The 21,537-nt window shown below is 39.4% G+C and overlaps 1 protein-coding gene across 4 annotated transcripts in view; it reads right to left on the bottom strand.

Annotated features, from left to right (window-relative positions):
• The window catches only part of SNX24 (sorting nexin 24), an 87,927-nt gene that overhangs the window by 35,128 nt on the left and 31,262 nt on the right, over nucleotides 1–21,537 (bottom strand). For 3 of the 4 annotated variants that reach the window (XR_004354701.1, XM_032676279.1, XM_032676280.1), the window contains exons 2-3: nucleotides 7,882–7,965; nucleotides 1,022–1,126 (exon numbers count right to left, since the gene is read on the bottom strand). Coding sequence is in view for 3 of the 4 variants with exons in the window: in XM_032676279.1 (XP_032532170.1) it covers nucleotides 1,022–1,126; nucleotides 7,882–7,965 (189 nt within the window). In the remaining variant the exon portion in view is untranslated. Of the gene's footprint in view, nucleotides 1–1,021; nucleotides 1,127–7,881; nucleotides 7,966–17,494; nucleotides 17,621–21,537 lie in introns of those variants that run through there. The other variant, XM_032676281.1, reaches the window with a different exon arrangement.

The raw sequence follows: 21,537 nt of genomic DNA, 5'->3' as shown, positions 1-21,537 counted from the left end.
AAGTGATAACCAAATTACATCTGTATCTTTTTAACAAAATCAACTGCCTAAGACAAATTAGTACGTGTGCCTTGGTGGCAATTATCTCCAAAAGAAAGTTGCATGAAAATCGGAAAAAAAAATAAAAATTCACTGCAAATGGCTGATGTGAGTAAAAATACAATATTGTCACTCTTGTCTTCCTCCCAAAATAATTATGTTTTGATCTAGATAATTTCTGTGATCTCCTTCAATAAAACAGCACCTACATTAGAGTACAGCTGAAGGTGCAGTGAACTGGCAACATGTTTAGACTAGCATCTTCATCTGGCTTTGTCACCAGAAAACAGCTGTGAATCTACACCACTGGACATTTTTTAAAGCAATTATAGTGACAATAAAAATTCTGCTTATTAAAAATGGATGGGATTCATTACTGATATATTCAGATATCTGTATAACTGAGTCATTCCTGAAGACTCCTTGTATTATCTTTATCAAAATCAGAACTCATCTAGGTAGAATCTAAGACTTAAAATATAAATTTCCAAATCGAGTTTAATATGGGATGAGAGGTGCCTATTTCAACTAGATGAACAATTCATGTACAGGTACGTACAGCAGAGGGATATGAATTTGGTGAGGTGATTCTTCCCTAGTCTGTCTAAACAGAGGTGAGCTAAAGCCTCCTTGTACCTCTTCTGCAACACTTTTGATCAGTACAGTCAGAGCGACTTTGAAAAGAATAACATTATTTTTCCCATTTTAGGCAGAGGAAAATGAAGTACTAGTAGGTTCACCAAAGTCAGTCAGCAGCTTCCACAAGAATTACAAAAAACACCGCAAAACAGTCTGGTTTTCTAGCTGCTAGCCTCGCTAAGTGAACAGAAATCTTTCCTGCTGGCTAAGTATCCAGGTCATTTCCCACCTCTAAAACTGCCCATCAGTAAAGCACCACATTTCACACCTTCTAATGCTTTGGATGCTAGCACTCTGAAAACAGATGCCACTTTTACTTTAATAGGGCTGCGAGGAGACTCACCTGCAAGTACAACTCCAAGCCTTGCCGTCGCTGCTCCAGGACCTTAGGGACCCAGTTTCTCACATGCTTTGAAGGGATCTCTGGAGTCCTTATGAACTTCTTGAGCTGCAAACAAAAAGAAACACAGACAGAAACAAATTATAATAGTGTCTCTTTGAATTAAGCATGTTTATGTTAGAGATGAGGCAGTACAGGTGAAATAACCATGTATAAAGGACAAGAGCATGGAAGTGAAGTTACTATCAGTTCTCTGAAGTAACAGCAGACATCATACCTACAGAGTGCAGTTAAAAATCTCCATGTCTAGTTGCCCTGGACAGCCAAGAGGAACGTACTAAAAATTTTTTGTGACTGACAGCCTGAAAACAAAACGGCAACAACTACATGAGAATACTAGAAATTTGAGTTCCCCATTAGCCAACCTGGGATAATACCTCACAACAGCACCGCAACATACCCAGACACTACCCTGCTAAGTGCAGCGATAACACACCATGACAACTTCTATCTCCAGACTTAGGTAACTATGATCAGGTGTGAGAAGTACAGGCGATAGAGCTAACCATTTCTGTGGAGAGCTGGTAATCAAGTGAGCAAAATATCTGTGCTCTCAAATTGCACTAACAGATTGACAACCTGTGTTTAATATCCTATACAGAGGAACAGCAAGATTGCCACTGAATATATTTCAAAGAGAGCTCCATAACTATTCCTCTAAAGATAACCACAGGAAAGCTTTTACATATATATATATACACATACATATATATATATATATGAGTGTATATAGACGGACACAAACATACAACCCAATAACACTAAAAATCCTCCTGCTGGATGGAGCAACACATTTTTTCAAAACCAAAAAATATTAATGCTTTCCTTAAAACTACAGAGCAAAAGTAAACACTGAAATAGCCTCCATAACATTTTAATAGAAGGTGGCACTAGACATTCTTTCTGTTGGATATTGCCTCTGAGTAAATCTGAGGCAAAGAATGCAAGGAAAGAAACTCAAAATTGACTTTGACATGCATACCCATGGGAGACTAAGAATTTACATTTCATCTTTGAGCTTGCTGAGATGTCACTATAGGAAAAAGCAGTGGCAACACATCAACGTCTCCACAATCACAAGTATCGAAGCTGCAGCAGGGAAACTTCAATTGCTCTGGAAACATTTTGCAACTTCCTTAATTCTTAACAGTGCTAAATTACAATTAAAAGTGAAGTGAGAAAAACAACACTCCGAAACAAAACTCCAAACCCAGGTACTTCAACTGATTGATCTTAAAGACAGAATATAACCACATCTAAATTTTTCCTCTAAATTGATTGAGGATCTTGAAGAAACTATGGTCGCTGCTGTTGCGAACTGTGACAGCACCTGCAGATGAGGAACAAATGAAGAGAATGTTCCAGATAAGTGAAGACAAATCTAATACTACACAAGGATCCACCAAGACCTAGATCTTATAAGATAAAAACTCTGTGGTTGGTAACTCAGCTGATGATTAACAATCCTTTTGTGCTGTGTGGCCCTGTTATATGTAAAACATCCAAAAAACAATTACTTAATGTGCAAGCATAGGTACTATGTGTAGGTACAAAGCCCATACAGATGTATAAAGAATACATTAAAAGCCCACTTTCTTATGCTTACAGTAATCCAGTAATATATATTGCTGCAAATTATTATTACAATGTCAAGGAATATTAACCAAAACTACACATGCATTAGCTGTATTGCTTCACACTTGTCCCTACACAATAAATATTTATCTGAGGACAAATACTGCCTATAATACCTTCCTGTCCATAACACTGTCCATAATGCCTGTCAACATCCTGTAGTCACTATTTCCTGAAAGACTAAAAGATGGCTTAAATTATCAAGTGAAGAATTATTTGTCCAACTGTGAAAAGTTAATATGATTTAGAATGTATACTAATTATTCTAAAATTATAAGCAAATTGCAAAACAAGATGTATATGGCTTCAGATTATTCCATATTTCACTGCAAGTAGTTGTAACACTGTCACCTTCTAGCATTATTGTAGCTAAAAAACCCTACCAATATTTAAAAATGTATTAGAAAAGAAGTACTAAAAGATATTTGGGAATAAAGATGGACAAACATTTGTATTTTTCACTGTTATACACCTAGAAAGAATTTAATTCTTTCTAAAAATCCTCTCCACATGAGAATAATAGCATTTTCGTTCAAACTTAAATATAATACTGTAATGTGAATGGTGCATAATCTGAAAGGCAAGGTTTGTTGCTCATAATCAGGGTGAAGTATAATAGCCTATGAAAACTAGTTCAAAGACGCCAACAGCCATGGATGGTTTCTGTCAAGGGAATAATTTGTATTCCTGGTGTAGCATGGTAGTCTTCAAAAGGTTTTAAACCTTTTCCACTACAGCCAGATTGCATAGGAAGTGGGGCTTTACTTTTTTACACAACTAGAACCTATGAAAGGTTGAACCCAGGAAGGAGGCAAATCCAGACATATTCTTGGAAATTGTTTTGTTTAAAAAAAAATAAATTAAGAAAAACCACCAAACCACAGATCGGCATTATATGAGCAGTGGAGTCCTCCTTCCTCCACAGAATGCCAATGAGACATGTTCTTCTCCAGTGAAAGGCACAATCTCCCCATCAGCCTCTATGGCCATTTTCTACCACAGTTGTTCTCTACAGAAGCTTTGTTTCTCCTGCTCACTACAGATATCTCCAACATTAAAGGCACCTTGAATATGCATTAAGTCTGAAGAGCCCTTTCCAATTGCCATGTTCTTACAGCAATTTAGAAGGAAACTTACATTTTAAATTAAAGGGGAAGAGAGGAACAAAAGATAAATACCGTATTGGCATGCTGAAAGAGAACTGACGCAAATGCTTTCTCCAGATTTCTGTAATACTGAAAGCACTAAGCAAGGTTCAGAGTATGAGCTGTTCAACCACACTTAATGAAATTTTACTACAACTTCAAAATGTAAAACTTAAGAAGAGAGTATATTGTTGCCAAAATATGCTGGACGCTTTGCATTTGTACAGAGAACAAGTAAGAAAGTCTCCATCTGTTTGCAGAGCAAAATGAACAGACAGCAAGTGGATTAAAAGATTAAACAAACCGAAGAGTGGTGCAAAGTGCCTGGTTACAATACCTGTTTTTCAGGTTTGTTTTGCTGCTATTTCTGCAGAGAGAGAAAGGGAGCATCATTTATGTTTTTTCTGGTATTCTAAGGAGAAGTCTCTGCAAGGGAAGTTACTCCAGAGGAAGTGGTGTACAACAAGACAAATCTGAAAGCAAGATTGCAGTCATTCATGACTGTTATGTGGAGTAACTCCAGAAATTACAGTGAAGTTGGACAACGACTGTCCCATCTGACTGGACAACTGGGAGGAGGCCAGTTATGTGATGCCATGCCTCCACCACTTCTGCTCCCTGTCCATCCTGCAGTGGGCTGAGAACAAGCCCAAGTGCCCCCTCCGCAACATGAGGATATTATCATTCCTGCAATCGGTGCAGGTGGATGATGACTATGTGGAGCATGTCATCACACCATCTATGATACAACCACAAGTCATCTGCCAGGCAGGAGCAGCTCCAAGATATCCAACTGCCCAGAACCTCCATCATCCTGGAGTACCGCAAAGGTGAGCTGCAGAGGGACTGCCCAGGTGTCCTGTAGGGGTTATCCAGCCCCTGAGCCAGATGAACCATGCAATGTTCCTCCAGACACTGCAGCCCTGGATCCATCAGGAGATGGAGATGTTTGGCACCAGTGTTGGAGGCAGTCATGGTGGAGGACACCATCCCAACCAATCACAGGATGGATGCAGAGCTGCTGGGCAGGATACTGGGGCTGTCCCTCCAAAACTGCACAGTGACATTCATCAGGAGTGTGCACGTGTCACTGTGAAACACAGCAGCAGAAAGGCCCCCTTCCCTGCTGCTGTTGGTGGGGTCCTGGCAGCCAGCCTTGGGCTCCCATCGCCATCACCACAGAGCAAGAAGAGTCCCAGGAGGAGCCAGATGAGGCTGTGCCCAGGCCCTCCACTTCCAGATGGAGCAGTAAATGCTCCCCTGAGGGGCCACAGCAAACCCTGAAGAGAAGGGAAAGAGAGCCCCAAGCCCTCTCCAGCAAACAAGAGGCCAGCACCATGTTGGTGATGTTGGAATGCCTTGGGACATGGCTAAATGAGCACTGGGCCATCAGCTGGGGCAAGTGCCAGCCCTCAAAGCTCCCAGCCCTAACTATCCAACTATCCAAACAAATTAAATGCACAAAAACTACAGGAAAAGTCTCAATGTTATTAACAGTGCAGGTGGCATTGCTATCTTCACCCGTTTTTTCCTAGAAGGATGGGTTTTTAATGCTGATGGGTCCTTCTGCTTGCACCAGGTACTGTTTCGTTGTTCCCCTAAAGGCAAATACTGCCCAGCTCCAGGCCTGCATCTCTGCAGGTGGTTCTGGGACAGGATTTCCACACGGGGTCTCCAGGGCCAGCTCGTGCCCCCCTGCTCATCACCTCAGGTATGGCCTCCTCTTTACCACACCCTCTGCCCTGTGTTTCTGGGCTCTGCTCTCCTACCAGCCTGCACTGTCCAGTGTACCCTCGCTATGGTGGTGCCCAAAAAACCCCTACTGCTCTCTACATCACGCCCCAGGATCGTATCTTCTTAAGGCTGGATCCCCAAGAAGGGGAACTGCAAAGTCCTACCCCTGGGAAGGGACAACTACACATGCAGCAGCTGCCCAGACGGTGAGCAGCCTGGGAAAGGTGGCAAGGCTGTTGCCCTCAATCACAGGTTTTATTCCTCCTCTTCCAGTTCCAGCCTTGGTGCTCACATTTCTTCTCTTCTGCTTGTAAAGGACCCATCTTTGGCATGTGCTTGGCAGGTGGATGCCAAGTGGCTGAGGACACTGGGCTTGCTTAGTTTGGAGTAAAGGATGCTGAGGGGTGACCTCATTGCTCTACAGCTTCCCGAGGAGGGGAAGTGGAGAGGAAAGTGCTGAGCATTTCTCCTTGAGATCCAGTGACAGAACATTTGGGAATGGCTCAAAGCTGTGTCAGGAAGGTACAGACTGGACATCAGGAAGAATTTGTTAACCAAGAGAACGCTCAAACACTGGAACAGGCTTCCTCAAGAGGAGGTCAATGCCTCAAGCCTGTCAGAATTTAAGGGACATTTGAACAATGCCCTTAATAACATGCTTTAACTTCTGATCAGCCGTGGACTGCATAGGCAGTTGGACTAGACAATCACTGTAGGTCTTTTCTAATTGACAATATTCTATATTTCTAATTCTAATTCTAAACTACATTGCATTATACAATACTATACTATTCTAACAATAAGAGACGGTATCCTTGGGTAAGGATAAGCACATAAATCCTGATTTTTCCCTCATAATGTTTCCTAACCTATTTTGTTGCATAAATTCTATTCATCTGCTTTACTTTCAATTGCAGGATTACTCTCATCTGTAAAATAAAGCACACATACATTGCAAGGCTTGGTGGTGGGTGAGTGAGTTATACTACTGATTCTGACACTGTTGTTCATGTTTTCATATTCAATGTCAACATGAGGGAGAAAATATCTGAGACAGATCTGAATTAAAACAATAAACATGGAATTGAGTATTAAAAAGCGGTAGAGGATACCAGTACTGGGGCAAGAAGCACTAGTACATCCCAATTAAGTTGCAGTAAAGCAAAATGTTTTCTTGTCTTTGGACTTTTGATGGCCAACACACAGACAGGTCAATAGTTGCCTTTTCTTCAGCCAAGTTTGCTTGTATCTATACATCTTACAAGGGTGTCAAAATCATCCACTCTGGCATCAGGATAATGTTTCTTCCCTGAAAGAGATGATTCCTGAGATAATTCAGGACCACCAGCTGGTGTGTATAAGCTCCTCTGACATTGCACTGGCAGAAGGTGTAAATACATGTGCCTGTCTTTGTTGTTTGCAGAGGAAGTTTTTCTGTACTGAAGACTAACAGAATCACTCAGAGCAGTTGTCTGTGACCACACTGCACTGCCACTGAGACCTACACACCAAGAGACGTTTAGTTCACCCAGATCCCAGGAATGAAGGACTGAAGCTCTTTATTGGAGCCCCACTGCTGTTAACAGGCTGCAATGCTCTTGAAGAATTTTCCTTCACAATAGTTGGCCTCCATAAGGCAGGAAAACTGCAAAACTTGCCTTTCAGCAGCATTCAGTTCAGCTTGGAGAGAAGAAATCACACTTTTCCTTTAACAGTGTTCAAAACATTTAAAGGACAATTTGTGGATAACTAGCCTTGAAAGTACTGAGTTCCCATCTATATTTACTAAGATGATTCAGTAGAAGGCTTATCAGACATTTTATATTATAATAATTGTATGAAGTGCAACAGAGTGAGATGTTTACTCAGTCTTTATCGTGTCTAGTTTCTTTGTATACACAACTTTTTTCCTCAGCTCAACATATGGCAGGTTAGCAACACAATTTATAGAACTAACAAATAATTGGATTTAAAAACCCACTGCATTTATTTGCTATTGGAATGTGCCTTACTTTGTGACTTTACAAGAAGACAAAAGCATACTACAGACAGCATTTTAGCAATGTAGCATGTAAACAATAACCAGAAAGGAGAATTAGTTACATGTGAGAAGTCATCACCTCTTTCTACAAAACACAAAAAACTGAGTTAGTTAGGAATTAATTTCTAGAGACATGAACCACAAGATGTATTTAAGATAAACCATGTATAACAACAATTACAAGAGAAAGGAAAATGTCACAACTGAGGCAAAATAAAGATACATCTTATCAAGAAAATGATCAATACCTTTTTATGAAGAGCATGGAATTCACTATACCTCTTCTCCACAAAATGTTTCCTTCCACTCATCAACACTTCTATTTTAAAGACCTGAAAATTATAAATAATAAAAAAGAGATTAATGTTACTTGCACAAACAGTTCTGTGACATGGCTGTGATGGCACATATTACCACAGTCATTCTAGTAAGTGATCCCAAAAAACCCAAGGTGTCTCATGAGATTCAGAAGTAAAACAGTGATTAATGTAAGTACAGATCAATCTTCTATTAATAAATTTGTTCAACAAAAATACAAACAGACAGCTTAAGCCTGGACTGTATATTGTACACTACAAACTAAGCATTAAAGCACTTCCTTTCAGAAATATTCAATACACTTTGAAGTAATTAAAAAAAAAAGAATGGTAGGAACAAAAAAAAACAGAAAAAAAAAGTCATCTTCTGCAGAGTCTTCTTTTCTTTAAATCTTTTCCTCTTCTTACAACACAGCATACTAACACACTCATGCTTGTTCAGCAAGAACTGGATAATACATGCATTATGTTATGCATGTAAAATAAATGCAAACACTAGGTTAATTTCCTTCTAAACTACAAATTCATCTATAGTCTCAAGTGGGCTTGTGCCACTATCTACATCATGGGAAAAAACAAAACAAGAGGCAAACATGGCAAATGCTTATTTTCTTTGTATGATACATGTGACAGGTTTTGTTGCTGCCTCTGGAAGGTTGAAAGGCCAGGAAAAGCAGCTCTCTGGACTCACTAATTAGTAGCCACTAACGTGACATTTTTTGAATTCTCAGGTCACCATGTCAGTTCTGAGGGCAAGTGATGAGAAATTTTGAGGTTCTCAAGAACACACGGTCTATTAAATGAAGACAAAATCAGCAGAGAAGTATTACAGAAAAGGTGCCCGGTCTACTTAGGAGTTCTTTGTTTTCTGTTTCACTCTAAAAATGCTGGAAATAATTATTTCCAGGACAATGAGAAACAACGCTCAGCACAGATGATCACATCAAGACCCCAAACTTATGCCAAATAAAAAGTTCTTTGAAATAAATTTGCAAACAGTGTTTATGCCTGAATGCAGAAAAAAGGGTTTTCTGTCACAATATGCCCAGGCTAGCACTGATCAGAGCAAATATACAGAAACTATACTGTATAAAACCTTCCTATTATCCACTAGAACCTGCCTTTCAAACAGGTTAAAATGCTATGGTTTCCACTGGCTAGCCAAACCACATTAAAAACAGACAGCATTTTATTTAATCCAGACTGAAATGCTTCTACCTTTGTTTGAATGCAGTATGGACAGGACTGCAGTCATTTCACACCAATGTTTACATTTCCAAAATTAGTTTGGATCACTGTAATAACCTGTGCTACATTCTACCTCTTTGAATAGGACTGTGTCTGTGTCCTAATCACTGCAAGCAGATGACCTTATTTCAGTGCTTTGACTTCTTTTGTCCCTCCTATCTATTTGGAGTACCCTGGAAGAACAGCCAGGGACTATTAAACAATTTTCCTCTACACATGAAAAAACTTCAAGGCACTCTCAGAATACGTTGTAAGTTCAGAGTTGTAAAGAGAATCATATGCAAGAGAAAATCAATGTAGGCTTTTTTTCTTTTGTTGAGACTTAATAACCTAATTATATGAGAGGAAAACATTATTTACATCTCATATTCTACACTCTGTAGGACAGAAATAGTTCTGCAAGGAACAAAATGCTTTGGATTGCACAGGAAAGCCACTGCATTGAAGGAATTTCAAGGAAGACTTTTTGGGAATAATAACAAGAAAATATAAAACTAGTTAAGTTAGAAGTGACCATGAGTCTCCAGCTAAGATGTGCAACAGTTTTGAATTTCCTTGATATTAGATCTCCAGGAACTACGAGCAACTCATAACACCCAGTTACACCTCAGTCAGCTAAGAGCCACTCATCATTCTAAGTTTAGCGTCTCTGCTGCAGGGTTTGCCAAGCAATTTGAAGAGTCTAAGGGGCTCCTGCCTCAGCTATAAGCACTCCCTTGACACTATTTCATATAACAACATAGTTTTGTGTAAAAGACAGAAAGATACATTAGGTTTTGAGAGAGATAGGATCTCTTCATGGATTCAAAATAGCTATAGGCAAATCTCACACAAATTTAACTGAGCAACTACAGGCCCTGACAGAAAAACAATGTAAGGAAACTGGTGAACATAAATGAAAGTGCCAAAATAAAGACGGAAGAACTATAGGGGAAAAAATGCAACACTGCTCGGAAATTACTTTTCTTGTAAAAATGTTAATGTTCTATGAACAGATAACTCTGAAAAGACAGATGATTTACTATAAGTGACAGATAGCTCAATGAAAAATGCAAGAATTAATCTCTGAGTAAGACAAGCAAAATACTTTTCCCATAGTCATTGAAATACCACAAATTACACTGCACTGAAAGATTTGGAGTTCATTCTGACTGGTACACAAGGGACAACAGATACGAAGACACCACCTAGAAAACTCTACAAGTACTCTGCAACTAGAAACATCTCACCGTTCTTGGTTGCTGCCACAATAGTTATCAACGCTGTCTGCACATAGCCAGAAGATAATTATCCATTAAAAGCATTCTTCCAACAGACTTTAACCCATATAAATGATACATGGGGCAAAAATCTCTGGATTGGATATCAGTGAATAATGCTGATCTTTTGCCTAGCAGAACTGCATATCTGCCACTGCAATTCATAACCATCAAATCTGTGAAGGAAACTTTAAAAAGAACTCCTAAGGTTTTTGTTAATAAAACAATAAAAACTTTCAGGTCCAACTACAAAACAGATTTACATATAATTTTTTTCCCTTTCCACTATGTTCCAATTATATGGATTATTTTCAGATCCTGGAAACCATTTTGTTTATTTCTTATTTTGCCATTTTCCTGAACTTATCTGATCCTTAGCAAACCTCTAATTTTCAAGAAGAATACACACATTTCTTTTCTTGCTGCAGAAACTGGGCAGTACTACACAGTAACTAAACTGAATTATGTATGGGCAAACAATTGGTACTGTATCATTGTGAATTTTGAAGGCAGAAAGCACAAATGAAGAAAACAAGAATCAGTATGATGTACAAGAACTGCCCACGGTACTCAGTGGAGGTGTAAGTGCACATCAACAACTGTGTGGTAACGCTGACACTGCCCCCCTTCAGTTCTTACCTATGCCACATGCGTACACTGGATACAAAAGGACATCTTTTATCTGATAATCTGATGCAAAAATATGCAGCTTCAGTAACTTAGTCTCAAAAAACCTAAGAGCGATCAGTTTAACAAAAAAAACACAGACAAGAATGACAAACATGTCCATGAGTAAGGACAAAAACTAACGAGATTAGTAATATCTGAGCTTGGTTTTCTATTACATAAGAAATACACAGATGATTTATATTCACTCACGGAAATTACATTAACTACATAATTTATAATTACAGTAAGTTAATACTATCATATTGTGTATATTTACATATGCAAAAATGAATTGCAAAACTTCTGAAAACTTACAGTTGAGAAAGAGATTTGGGGCAGCCTTGTTTAGAATGAGGAGATACAAAAAACAGAAGTAGAAAAAGGGAAATTTACAAAAACCAGATACATTTGTCTAACATTCACCAGGAAAGAAAATCCCACAAAATTCTAGTGTTGTGCTTTTATCTCTCAAGACCAAGCTTACTGACCCTAATTCTATTTAATATATTACTTACAGAAATAAATACATCCCTTCAGATGCTTCACTATACTTGACAGACTTTTGTTTGAGGAACAGGCTAATGTATTCAAAGTGTCAAGAAAACTCAACCTTAAACCTTTGTCATGGCCGTATGGAAGGAATTCCAGAGCAAATGAAATGACAGCTACGGTCCATGAAACACTAATAGGATTTCCACGTGTTTAGTGTCTCATTATTGTTCAGACAATCGTACATTTTCTGTCTCAGTTGTGCTACACCTACTACTAGAACAAGACTACAGAAAATAGCAGAGATCAAACGACGACTTTAAGCCTATTTCCAGGGGAAAATAATATTCCATACAATCAGTAAGAGCAAGTGGGTGATGGTGGTAACCAGAGCTGCATGTAGCCGCAGCAGCAATTCGGCATCTTAGGGGTGTAAGTGCCTCATGGCAATGATCCATACTCCTGAATGCCCTCCACAGCAGAGGCGGAGATGAGGATAGTATTTAGAGCCAACTCAAACTTCAGAGCAGCCTTGATAAAACTGAATCTCACTATCCCCCAGATGAAAACAAACTCACTTATTCTGACTTCATCTTTTGGAAAGCAGGGTAGCAAAACTCAGCTCTACAGCAGGCACAGGGCAGTTCAAGGGCAGAGAGGCTGGCTGACATGGGTCACAGGTAAGGCAAGGGAAATCTCCCTTCTGCTCTCCAACCATATTGCCCCCAGTTCTCCTTTGTCTAACACCCAGTGTTTACTTTGGGTTATTTCCACCATGTTCAGTAGTTGAGACTTAAAGACCGTCTGTTTCCTAAGCAGGTTGCTTAAAGTCATATCTTGTGCCTCCTCTTGCTCTTTCCCTCCTACACAAGCAGTCCTAACACGAGCTGCTGCACGGTCTGCCTGTAAGGAAAGGGCCCCCTTTCTGCTGCAGAACTGGGAAACAAGTTGGGCCACAGCGAAGAAGGAAGCAGTATTACCCTGAAGAGACCAGTTTGTTCCGCTTGGTTTTGCTGGAGTCTTAAGAAGACATGAAAGCGTCTGTAAGAGGTAGTAAAGGAAAAGAAGAGAATGTCTGAGAGGAATGAGAGTGCTGGGAGGCTGGATGAAGTCAGCTCAAAGGTTGGGTTAGACCCATAAACAGCCCCTTCCGTCCAGCCCAAGCACTGTCATGTCTGTTATGTGAAATCAGACTGTTTCACTTAGCCCAAGTACAATGTACTAAGCTACAGCAAAAGGACAAAAGTACAGATTTTTATTGACTATGGAAATCAAGACTTGACATTATGGAATTATGACATTGCTTTCTCCAGAGTCTGTGAAGGAAAAAGACCACGACAGAAAAGTGAAATGTTCACTACAGGATTTCCAGAGAGTATTCCCAACAGCTCCGGCCTGTGCGAAGCAGTTAACCTGACCCATCCTGGCCCACAAAAGCAGCCTCATTGTTTTTATAAGACACAAAAAATAGATTTTCTACTGTGACATAAGCCCATTCAGAGGACAAGTATGTCATTTCACTGACTTCTTCTGTTAAATCTCATATTACTACAAGTTAACTTGGGCTTTCATTGATTAAAAAAAAAAAGAAAAAGTGTACATAAGAACAATCACAAGCACATGTTCTTACATGTTTTTATAAACATGGCTCCTAATTCAAATGCCTCCTCACAAATTTATGCAACCCTCAGCCATTTATTTACTGAAAGAGTTTTCTCTTCCCTAACAGTTACCAGTGTCACTGGTACCAGTATCTACCTAAATCAGATTACAGTCTCTTCAAGAACCTTTCAGCGTGCAGTTTGTCTTTTCCACCAATAATACAAAATAATTAAGGATGTTCCATGTCCTACATTCTTTTGCAGTATGGGGCTCTCCCTGTCATAAAATGGCACAGTCTTAGTAGGAATTATGTTCAAAAGGCATTCATAGGAGTCAGGGATATTCTTTCTGAAGATGGCTTTTTAGAAGTGTATGTCATATTTCTTAGGGTTTAGAGGAAGAAGTAGTAAAACAATTCATACTGCAACCCAGTCAGGTGGTTTTGTAATTCTTATAACATGGGAAGCTCGAAGGAGGCTTCTACAGAGCTGCCACTGTTGAATGAAAGAGTAGCTGACATGTAAGAGTAAGTAGTTTTCTGATTTTTTCAACTCTCTTTAAACCAATCTTTTCCAAACACATGGTTCATAAAATCCCATAGGAACTTCTCTGTCATTTCCTGAAAAATAACTTACTTGGCTTTCCAAACTAAAAAGTCTCTCCCTTGCCAGCGACACACTGGCTATGGAAATCTGATTTGTAAGCAAACCAAAATGCTACAAGGTCTGACTTGGTTTTGGTATTTTTCTTTATTGGCCCTGCAGAGAACAACTGTTACAGAGATGACAGTATTTTAAAATCTCCTTGTCACTGTGGTCACCTATTTGGCTTCCTTACAATCAAACTTAAGGAAAAGTGTGTTGATCTTTTACTGGAAAAGGAAAAAGTTTATAACTCATGCTAAAACCTATGGTTATACAGACAAAAAAAATAAGCCTGATCTGTTCTATTTGTTCATCTGGATCATCTCAATGTCCCTTATTGGAAATGTTCTAGTAATAAAACCACCATGAGGCTTTTTATGGAAAATATGAGCTTTCCAATAGAAATGATACATTGGGATAAAATATTAGAATACTGAAAAAAATAACTGATGGCAGAAGTATATTTACAAGAAACAGATTAATTCTAAGTTGGATAAAATAAACAGAATCTTCTATTTTGCCATAAAATCCTTTGCTATTTTATCTGGAGAGTCTGTAACAAGTCCTCTGACTTCCCAAGGCAGGATGCAAATCCTGACCACAATGATAGTGCCCTCTATATTGCAGCCAACTGGCTGCAAGAAGCTCCTTTTTGTGAGACACCAGACACAAGACTAAGTTTTTTACTAGAAACTTTGAGTCTGTGTTACTCTGCTTGCACTTGTATTTGCTGTCTGGAGAACACCTGGGTGACCTAAGACCTCCAAAGTACAGATGTTTTGTTTATAAACAAACATGAAAAGGTGTCAAAGAACACATAAAAAAGTATACAAGCAGTAGGGTGATGAGTATTTCAAAGGAGCTGACTTTCTACTGTCTCTTTTTCCATGTTATGTCCACCATGGTATATGAAATCGGCCTTTTCCTTTACTAGTGACTAACAAAACACATATGTACATGAAACACAACAGTATTTAGCCAAGATACCATATACACAAGCTATTAAAAACAAGCTCCACATTCTTCACGGTGATTAAATACCAGGACAAAGAAATAATGTATATCCACCTTGCGTCATCTCTTATTAGGGTCTCTGCAGTAATCTATCAGAGAAGCCTCTGTTCCTCTTTACCTGTCCACATAGTTCATCCAAATAAATTTTTAAGAGCAGTAGTCAAAGGAGGTAGCTTTTCTAAATGTCTGTGCAGCTTAGCAAAGATCCTTCACATATTACATTTAAATACTGGGATTAGCCTATCTTCAGTCCCTAAATGGAGGATTCAAATGCTATTCTGTTAATAACAAAGATGAGCAGTCAGGATCTATGTAACATTTTCAGGTACTTCCTTTCAAAGAGTTAAATCATCCAAACTTTCATTAAATTAGCATTGGTCTGCCTTCCAAAATGGAAACCAAATTATTGCCTGCCATCTGTGTTATACTTGCATTCAACCGACAATGCTATTTCAAACATCAGAACCTGCTACTGGAAAGAAGAGTCATCACATTAATTTACCAAAGAATGCCATCCTGCTCACCAAAGGGTTCCCTTGCCAGGTCAATCTCTTTGAATGGTAATTCAAAGTGGGACAAAGAAATAAGCTCAAATAGCTATAAGACAATTGCATTTCTTACTGGACTAAGCCTCCTGTGCCTGAGACAAGACCTTAAACAGGTTACCAGGATGTGGTTATCGACGGATGCAGCTGCAAAATCCAGATCCTTCACGTGCAAGGAAGGTGGAGAGAATGGAAGCAACAAACTCTGTGCAACTACTGAAGAAAATGCAACAGCAGCTACCACAAACGCTGCTCAAAAATAATAACATACTATTATGCCCAAATAAGATTTAAATTTTTAAGCTTCTGAATTTACATGCTGTGATTAACAGAGCATTCATATTGTAGTTGGCTACAATATAAATAGTTGATCTACAGTGAATGTAGATATTCCTGAGCCAGATATAAGATAGCTCAGGTACTGGTGGCAACATTAACGGCGGCAGCAGCATGGGCAGCACACACTGCAAAACTCATGGCAGTTTGGACAAAGCTCACTGCTAGCCTGGCTCTCTCCCAGGTATGTCTGTGGGAACTGCAGTCAGCAAGGTCCAAGTATCCTGCAAAAGGAGCAGGGTGAGTGTAAAGTTCAGAGTATGGCTTGGATTTGACTTGAACATAAGGGAATAACACAGGGAAGAGAGAAAAATATTTCCTAATTTGCTTTCCTTCGAGTTACAGTATAAAACACAGAATGTAGGTAAATCACAGATACTTCAGGCAGAGAACTATACTGGCAATAGTGGAAGAGTTAAGGTAACATAGAATCTGACTTAAAAAGCCATGCCTGAGAAAAGGCAACATTTAAACTGCTTACAGAGACTACCTCCAGTACAATTATGTCAACAGATTGTATAGGCTCAAAGGCAGAAGAAATACTAACACAAACCAATATCCAGTACAATATATATAATTAAAGCATCCTATTAGCAATTTTGCAATTCAAGACTGAACAACCTATCAGAGAACACTGGTTGTACAATTACATATTTATCATTTCAAGGACATGAAAATTGATTCAGTGAGAATTATGTTATTTTGCAACTGGTCTCTCAATCACTTGGAATATGGTGAGACAAACATCAAGTAATTACATGCCTGCACATGTATTCAGCCAGATAAGATATTATGTATCCAACACATACCAGAGAGATTTTAAAGAAGTTATAAAATGAGTCTGATGCTGGAAAAGTGGAAACAAAAGCATGCATACTGCAAACAAAGCAACAGAAGACAGATGACTGAAAATTGTGCTAAATGTTCTACCTGCTGTTTGCTGCTTGAACTGAAGATAACACAATATGCCAATCTCTTCAAATGTTAACTAGAAGCATCAGAATCAAATAATACTAACAGGTCTAAAAATGTATCACTGCCTTTTATTCAATGAAGAAAAAATATAAAGACACAGCCAAGCACAGATGACTAAGGAACTAACTTCACTTGAACACTCCAATAAAAAAAGCTAGTAGATTCCTAAAAACAGCACTGTGAGGAAATATACTCATTTTAGCTGAAACTTGAGAATCACATTTGATGTCCTGGGTTCTTGAGTGTAAAAGAAATACTCATTTATTGCACTAGAAAACTCTTGATGTTCATCACCTACAGATACCAACCAAGTCACCTATTTAAATACATACAGACTAAATTCAGTTGGACAAATTAACAAATACTATCAAGGAAAAAAATTACAGATACCAATAAGAAGTCTTACAGGTACAACATGATACTGTCACAGCATCTCCCTTATTCTGAGGTTTCAAATTTTCTTTTTTTTTTTTTTACAAACTTAGTGATTAAATTCCAGCATTTTCCTGGCTCTCACCTTTTGTACTGAAGAGAAAAACTAGTGCCATTTCTAGTCACACAACACACTGCCATAAATAATTTTTTTCAAATATTTTTCTTTTACAAAGGCTCTATTATTGTAGGACTCCAGTGCCTCCCTGCAGAAGGAATGTAAACTGCTCAATTTACTCTAAGTTCTTAGTTGCAGCAAAACCTGATTCTCCTATGTATTTATAGAAATTGTCACTTCTCTGTTTACAGGTCAGAAAAAAACGCAACTTACCCTATCCTACAGGTGATTGAGGTTTCATGTTATCTTCAAATGCCTCAGCAAGCAACTGTTCATCTTTCTATACAGCCTCTCTCTCTGCTTACCATTGCTTTCACTCACATCAAGGGATCAGACCCAGCCAGCACGGGTTTAGGAAGGGCAGGTCCTGTCTGACCAACCTGATCTCCTTTTATGATCAGGTGACCCACCTGGTGGATGAGGGGAAGGCTGTGGATGTGTCTACCTGGACTTCAGTAAGGCCTTTGACACTGTTTCCCACAGCATATTCCTGAAAAAGCTGGCAGCCCACAGCTTGGACAGGGGCACTCTGTGCTGGGTTAGGAAGTGGCTGGAGGGTCGGGCCCAGAGAGTGATGGTGAATGGGGCTGCATCCAGTTGGTGCCAGTCACTAGTGGTGTCCCCCAAGGATCAGTGTTGGGCCCAGTCCTGTTTAATATCTTTACTGATGATTTAGATGAGGGGACTGAGTCCATCATCAGTAAATTTGCAGATGACACTAAGCTGGGGTGGAGTGTCAATCAGCTGGAAGGCAGGAGGGCTCTGCAGAGGGACCTGGACAGGTTGGAGAGTTGGGCTGATTCCAACGGGATGAGGTTCAACAAGGCTAAGTGCCAAGTCCTGCACTTTGGCCACAACAACCCCCTGCAGCGCTCCAGGCTGGGGACAGAGTGGCTGGAGAGCAGCCAGGCAGAAAGGGACCTGGGAGTGCTGATTGACAGGATGCTGAACATGAGCCAGCAGTGTGCCCAGGTGGCCAAGAAGGCCAATGGCATCCTGGCCTGGATCAGGAACAGTGTGGGTAGCAGGTCTAAGGAAGTGATTCTTACCCTGGACTCAGCACTGGTGAGGCCACACCTGGAGTCCTGTGTCCAGTTCTGGGCCCCTCAGTTCAGGAAGGATATTGAGGTGCTGGAGCAGGTTCAGAGAAGAGCAACAAGGCTGGGGAAGGGACTTGAGCACAAGTCCTATGAGGAGAGGCTGAGGGAGCTGGGGCTGTTCAGCCTGGAGGAGAGGAGGCTCAGGGGAGACCTCATCACTCTCTACAACTACCTGACAGGAGGTTGTAGCCAGGTGGGGGTTGGTCTCTTTTCCCAGGCAACTATCAGCAAGACAAGAGGGCATGGTCTCAAATTGTGCCAGGGGAGGTTTAGGTTAGATATTAGAAAGAATTTCTTTACAGAGAGGGTGGTTAGACATTGGAATGGGCTGCCCAGGGAAGTAGTGGATTCTCCGTCCCTGGAGATTTTTAAGAAGAGACTGGATGTGGCACTTAGTGCCATGGTCTAGTAACCGCAGTGGTAGTGGATCAAGGGTTGGACTTGATGATCTCGGAGGTCCCTTCCAACCCAGCTGATTCTATGATTCTATTCTATGATTCTGTATTTTTCACAGGTAAGAAATCTAAAAGGGGTAATGAAGGGGGACATTCACCTTGCATCAGCTAACTCCTGACCCTCCTGCTTCATGCTGCAGCTCAGACACACTACTGTTATTTTTTATTAACATCTCAATAACATCTGAAGAGGACCTGAGATGGAGGTAATTTAATAAAATGCATTATAGGAGTCAATGGCAGTGCCAGGAACAATTAGAGTAATCTAATATTTTCCATTACAAGACTGTTCTCAGTTACTTATAGTTTTGCCAACCTTTAATTTTTGGGCTTAGATTTTCTGTATCAGGTATGTGATCCAGAAAGAAAATATTTTTAGAAAGTTACAGCTGAGACAGTCCAAACACATACTTAAAGTAAAATATATTTTACTTTACCTATGCCAAAAAACCCAATCAAAAACCCAAAATTCAATCCAAAACAGAACCCAAACCATTTCAGTCAAATTCCTTCAAGATGTGGACAAGAAGACCAGGAAGACATCTGGGAGGCAAATTTGGCCAACTCATAAACTTCTGGAAAACTGCCTAACTCCTAACAAAACTTTGCACAGAATTATGTGCATAATGAAGGTTTTCCAATAGTATCAGTACTGCTTGTGCTCTGTTATTTTTACAGTGTGTCTGACCCGACCAAAAGTTTAAGGCATCTCCATGATGTTGGGGCAAATTTCAGGCCTACAGAACTCTTTCTAGAGTTCAGGAGCAGCTATGATGTCAGGGAGCAGAAAAACAGCTGGAGGACATTTTAAAGTTTTTACAAGAAAGAGATGCTGGACAGGAGTCTGTGCTATGGCACAGGGAAACACCACCTGAAAATACCATGCTGCATTACCCTTAAAGTAAGCAGAAAGAGCAGGAGGAAAGGCCTTTAGTCTGAAGTACTCCTGCTACTATAACCTTAAAGGAAATCCACAATTTTGTTGCATATGAATCAGAAACGTATGTCATTTACTTGCTCTGAAAACCCTTTGGTAACACACAGCATCCCTCTCCCTCCCTCCACTGCTGGTCGAGCAGTTGGATGACAAAAACTTAAGCACCTCTTAGTCTAGAAGTCTGTATTAGGGACCTAAAAGCACCACATCCATTGGTCATATGTCTGGAGCAGTACTTACACAAATTATATATTTATTCTCTGTTGACTGATCAGAGCTAAAAGAAGAAAAAGGGAAAACCATTAGGAAACAATGGTTGTGAATTTAAATGTTCATAGTGTCATTTAAGCTTTTCACACAATGCAAGCCAGTATCCCTGCACACACCCACTTGGAGCATCGGTCACACACTCCTTTTCCCCACTGAGTGTCCCCTTAGCTCAGCATGTGGGACTGACAGTGTTGTAGCAACATGTGAACAAAGGGGGTACATCCTTAGGGGTTCTTTCCAACTAAAAATAAACATTTAAAAAGGCAAGGAAACATATGTACAGAAAAGTATGGCCTCGAGATTAAGGCAAATAGTAACATTATGGTCACTTTTAGATCCAAAATCCAAGTACTTCACAATGTTGAACAACGTATTTCATGCTTTTCTCTAGAAAAACCTACTTAGAGCATTGTGATTGGGCAAGATTCAAAGGCCTGAGGTTAAAAGCCCAAGCCCTATTCCCATATATTTTTATTTTAATATTCAATTATTCTAATTCTATTTCCATATATTTCTTTGAAAACAATATTTTCTATCAAATCTTCCATCTGTTCCTTTTAAAGAACCAATAAAAAAACCACTGCATGTAAAGCTCACCCAATTTTTCCAGAAAAATAAGACTATCACCAGATCTGGTGCCAAATTTGGCCTATTTAATAGTTTCATCAGAACTAACTACCTTGAAAAGTTAAATTTTTTCCAATTTATCAAATGAGATCCTGAACCTGCTATTTCTGTGAAGATCCTGCTGCAATATTTTGAAGAAAGCGGTGGGATGGGAGACAATGAATATTCCCATTAGATTCACACTACTTGTCTTTTTAAGAGCTTTTGTCTTTCCCACCAGACACAGGAAAAAACCCCTCGGGTTCCAAAGTTACTGTCCAAACAGCAATTTATTCACAACTGACAAATTCCTCCCAAAATTACAAAAAATGCTGGTTTGTTCATATGGAAATTTCAGGGACCTAGGAAGGAATCTTGAGCATGCCTCACCTTTCTGGTTCTCTCAATTTCCTCTGTGACATCGGAAGTGCTTTCTTACACTTTTATTATTTCCATTCCAAACAAAGAAAATATTAGCTTTTATAGGTTCTACAAACAAGATTGAAATTCCTTAGATTGCTGGTGATCTAACAATGTCTTCATTGCTCTTATCACTGCACAGTACAGCACACAGCCTATAGCACCACCAATAACTGGAGCTCTCCATGTGTCATAAAAGTTTCTGGATTAGTCAAACAGTTTATCAGATTACCAGCATTCATTAATCATAAACTTAAAATTACACACTGATTAATACATGTATATAACACAATGAAAGTTACTATTTAATCCTATTTTTTGTGATTAGGATTCAAGGTGAAGTTCCTAGAGAAGCCTTTTTTATGTTCAGAAATCCTTCAAGCCATCAACCTATGATGAACTTAAAGTTCAGCAACATTTTGCAGTAAAATGAATGTAATATCCAATAAACAAACTGTATAAATTTAC

The sequence above is a fragment of the Chiroxiphia lanceolata genome, chromosome Z (assembly GCF_009829145.1).
Source record: "Chiroxiphia lanceolata isolate bChiLan1 chromosome Z, bChiLan1.pri, whole genome shotgun sequence".
Taxonomy (NCBI): Eukaryota; Metazoa; Chordata; class Aves; order Passeriformes; family Pipridae; genus Chiroxiphia; species Chiroxiphia lanceolata.
The sequence above is the reverse complement of the archived record's forward strand: the minus strand, read 5'-3'. Positions and strand labels throughout refer to the sequence as shown.